We start from the raw sequence: 4,364 nt of genomic DNA, 5'->3' as shown, positions 1-4,364 counted from the left end.
TAAATAGTTTAGGAAAAGTGCTTTCTGGTTCTTCTTCTGCTTGACTTTTATCAGTCAGAATGCATCCTCTCCTGATAAGYGACGCCTCCACTATCGGACTTTTCTCCAGCAGAAAACAAAGCAAACGGCTCGACCACCAAACACAGATAAGGACGTCTGAATGCCAGAGTAAACATCTCCTCCAGACATGTYTCTAACTGCTCATTATGGGTCAAACCGTGTAGTTTTCTGGACTCACAGCAGCTGGCTCCTCCAGTCGTTGTAGTCCCTGCGGGGCAGAGAGATGGCCGGGTTGGAGTGGACCGCCAGGGGCTGCCTGCTCTCCAGGTACGCCCACTGGACCCACAGGTCTGACACCTGGAAGRACCAAAGAAAATTCAAACTGTTTATCATTTTCTACACATTTTTTTTATTAATTTCAGTAAAAATAACTGAAGTACAATAAATTTTAAACAAAAAATATTCCACTCAAAGCATGAATACAATATCTATTTTTATGCAACTATCTACTATATTTTATCGTTTTCTCTTTTATTCTACATCAAAAGTTAAAGATATTAATATTTCACTTCACAATTTTGTTTAAGTAGCACTGTATGACTATTTAAATATGAATGCAATATTTATATACTTTACGAGATATTCAACTTATTTAGYTGGATGTATTAAATATGTACAATATGAGTAGATAKTTATACTTAAAAACAAAAAGTAATAAACTCAGATATATACAGGCACATAAAATAAAATTTAAAAARATGCAGAGCTTCGGTACTAAAGCATTCCTACAAAATGATTGCTACAACGCTAACTAGCATGCCAAAGTAAAACTCATTTGATATATATGTTTTGCAAACTTTTGAGTTTAAAACGTTGAAAATGTGCTAAATAAAATCTAATATTTTTGTATTAATCTTAGAAATCTTCTAGAAAAACATGGACATTTCTGAATTTGCTARAAAAAATTCTAATATTTTAAAATTAACCTCATAAATTTTCTAGAGAAAAAAAACAAGGAAATTTCTGAGTTTAAAGTGTCTAAAATTTGCTAKGAAAAAACTAAAATATTTTTAGATTAATAAGAAAAAATTTCTAGAAAAAATAAGGACATTTCTGAGCTTCAAAAGTCAAAAATTGTCATCCAGCAAATTATTAATTTTTCACATTCAGATATTTCCGTGTTARTTTTAGAAAATTTCTGTGATTAATCTCAAAGGTTTTGGATTATTTTGTTGTAAATTTACTCCTTTTTTTCTACCTATGAAGTCCTTAATTCACTGTTGTGAAAATGACATCATTATGATTATAGATTCTAGAAAATTTGGCATTATTTACAGAATGACACCGATTGTTGCTCTGTAACTTTCACCAGATGACTTTTGTTTTTGTGAGCATTTCATGGTTATTATTTGGGTAATTTAGTTCATTTCTGTGTCTTTAACTCGTTTAAATATATTCAAAGATGTCCCTGGTGTGTTTTTACTGCATTTTACACCGTGTCTTTTATGCTTTTAAGCAATAGCAGTTATGCTTCCGCCCATTTCCAGCTTGAACATGTGTCTGCTTCACACACACCCAGTTCTTGGTGAACCTGGCTCTCCTCTCCAGCCCCTCCTGCAGCTGCTGYCCCAGGCCCCCGGGCCTCCCGAAGTCCTGCACTATCCTGCGGGTGTGGTTGAGCTCCTCCGGGGGCAGAAGGGGCTCCAGCGCCCTCAGATACCCCTGCAGGGTCTGGGTCAGCGGGGGCACCGGCTGCGGGGGCACCGTGGAGTAGAAACACGGTTCCTGCCTCGGGGAAACCTGCACAAAAGAAGAGGGACGCGTGTTTTTCTGTTTACTGAACGCCTGGTTTGTCTTCCACTGGAGTTTGACCAGAGCCAATTAAATCGCGTCACTGCAGGAAATGCAGAAGATAYGATAGTGGAAACTACATCCGCTACTCGTTATTTAATTACCAGCAGTGTTGTTGATAGAAATACTCAGTTTGTGGCCCTTTTTTTGTCACTCTGCGAGACGAGAAGGTCAACAGAAACAGCATGAAAACAACTCGACAAAATAAAAACTCACCAAAGACAGCCATGCTCTGCAAGTTCTCGGGTGAATATTCTTGAAAATCATGTTTCCTGGGATCAGCTCCCCACTCTGTGGAGCATGTGTGGCCACAAAAAGGCACCTTCTCCTTTACGTCCACAGACGTACACAGCTCAGACCGCGCAGCGTCAGATCGCCAAAATGAAGCCCTGTCCTCCTCCTACTTCTCCGCCATGAAGACACACGGCAGCCCTCATCGCTCGACGCACAACTTTCTGAGAAAAGTTGATTTTTCGGGGCGGAAAACAACGCGGTCCCCCCTCCGCCTCTTCTCTCCGGTGGTTGTTCCCTCTGGCAGCGAGCATGCAGAGCCTCACGTAGTGGACAGAAGCTAGGAGATGACTACTGCCTGCCTGCCGCTGCTGCTGTACACGTGCTGACGTAAAGACGTTTCCGTAAACAGCTACGCGACCGACCCGCGAAAGCAGGGGGCAGTACCGTGTCTGGGCAAAGGGTGCCGCTGTTGYGCCCCCAACTCTAGTAAACAACAAGTGATGAACCCTAAATAAAGACGTTGTAAAAGCACTGTGATTAATTTCAAAAGTTTGGATTATTTTGGTGTAAATTTRCTCCTTTTTTTTCTACCTATGAAGTCCTTAATTCGCTGTTGTAAAAATGACACATCGTTACTACAGAGCGGAAATGGGTGGTAACGAGCTACATTTACTGAGTTATATTTACTTCGGTAACTATTTAGAAAGAAATTGCTTTTAGGATTATTTTTATTACGCTGTACTATACTTGAGTAACTTTATATGAAGTATCATTACTCTTACTTGGGTACATTTTCAGGATTCTCTTCCCACTGAAAGAAAAACAAACACACCTGCAGTTTTTGTTAACGTTATTAAGTTTTTCTGTTAAAAGAAACTGATTTGTAAAAATTTTATTGCCTGATTTGTTATTTTTTCTGTTACTCATACTTATATGAATTATTGATTACAAATTATTACAGGAATTCCACTTAACTTTGCATAATCTGTAATTCTTGCAGTATTTATGTAATTATTTCACACTTCCTGTGCCACTGTCCTTTATAGCTTGTGAAAGTGACACCTGATTTATTTTAAATCAGATTAAAATAAAAGTAAGTCATGACTTTCTGTAACAGCGGACTGGTAAATGAACTTAGATCATTTCTTCTGACGTGAAGGCGAATTAAATGTTAACAAATTTTCACATTTAATTATTTATATATGTTACAATTATTTGAATCATTCATTCATTTTATGTGGTTTATTTCCAGTTTAGTTTAAATAATCACATATATAACCATTTTTTAAATTTGTTTTTGTATTTCTAGATTTGAATAAAAGGAGAATTAAGAAATTGAACAAAAATTAGGAATTATTTAGTTTTGTGGTTATAGTGAGGATCTTATTACAAAAATATTTTTATTCGGGTTTCAATTTTGTTTGTTTTTATTCACTGTATATGTTTTACAGTACTGGCATTGATCATCTCATCAAAAACATTTTGAAAAAATACAAAATAACACTCTGGGACATCTGCTGACAAACATAAGAGCCAAAGACATTTAAATAGTTTTCAGTTTCATAATTTCAACATTTCGCAATATTTTCAAAGAAAACCAGAACTAAAATACATCTGGAAAAACATCTGGGAAAAGTAATTTAATTGTGGCTCAAAACAGAAACTGCTGAGAAACATTTATTTAACCACAAGCACCAAAAAAACAGGACATAAAACTGTTTTGTAACACTTTATTAGCTTTTTCTGTTTTGACGCCAGCTTCCGTAACCATCGGAGGAAAACCGTCACATGCACGTAATCTTTGCCAGTTGAAATATTTAGGTTAMATAAGCAAAATAAAAGTCCAAAATCAGCTGAAGTGCATCTGGTGTCTGGGTTGAAACAAAATCTTCCTCTCATTGACATCCGTTCAGGTCCCATTCACAATAAAAACATCAAAAATAAAACCTCTAACAGACCAATAATGTCATACATTGCACCAAAACCCAGTGAAAGTTGGTTTATTAAACAAGCTTCAAACTATCAGATTACGTTACATTAATCTTTAGGTCATCTGTATGAGCTAATCCAGCAGGCACATAAATCCAGATGACGTAAAAATCACTTCAAGTCTATTTTTTCAGAGCATTCTAACATTTAAAAGACATATATAGAAGAAACTATAAAATATATCACCTGGAAAATAAAATCTTTTTTTTCATTTGTTCTTATTGCATAGATAAGTGATTGTCATCACTCAGAAATGCACACCTGAGTTTTTATTTTTATCTTTTTACAAG

The 4,364-nt window shown here is 36.3% G+C and overlaps 1 protein-coding gene across 1 annotated transcript in view; it reads right to left on the bottom strand.

Moving 5' to 3' along the window:
* Positions 1–2,479, bottom strand: part of cratb (carnitine O-acetyltransferase b) — a 20,968-nt gene extending 18,489 nt beyond the window's left edge. The window contains exons 1-3 of the mRNA XM_017307373.1: positions 2,068–2,479; positions 1,576–1,800; positions 238–357 (exon numbers count right to left, since the gene is read on the bottom strand). Of these exons, the coding sequence (XP_017162862.1) occupies positions 238–357; positions 1,576–1,800; positions 2,068–2,118 (396 nt within the window). The 5' untranslated portion in view covers positions 2,119–2,479. The remainder of the gene's footprint in view (positions 1–237; positions 358–1,575; positions 1,801–2,067) is intronic.
* Positions 2,480–4,364: the final 1,885 nt, after the last annotated feature.

This window comes from Poecilia reticulata, linkage group LG11 (assembly GCF_000633615.1).
Source record: "Poecilia reticulata strain Guanapo linkage group LG11, Guppy_female_1.0+MT, whole genome shotgun sequence".
Lineage (NCBI taxonomy): Eukaryota > Metazoa > Chordata > Actinopteri > Cyprinodontiformes > Poeciliidae > Poecilia > Poecilia reticulata.
The sequence above is the reverse complement of the archived record's forward strand: the minus strand, read 5'-3'. Positions and strand labels throughout refer to the sequence as shown.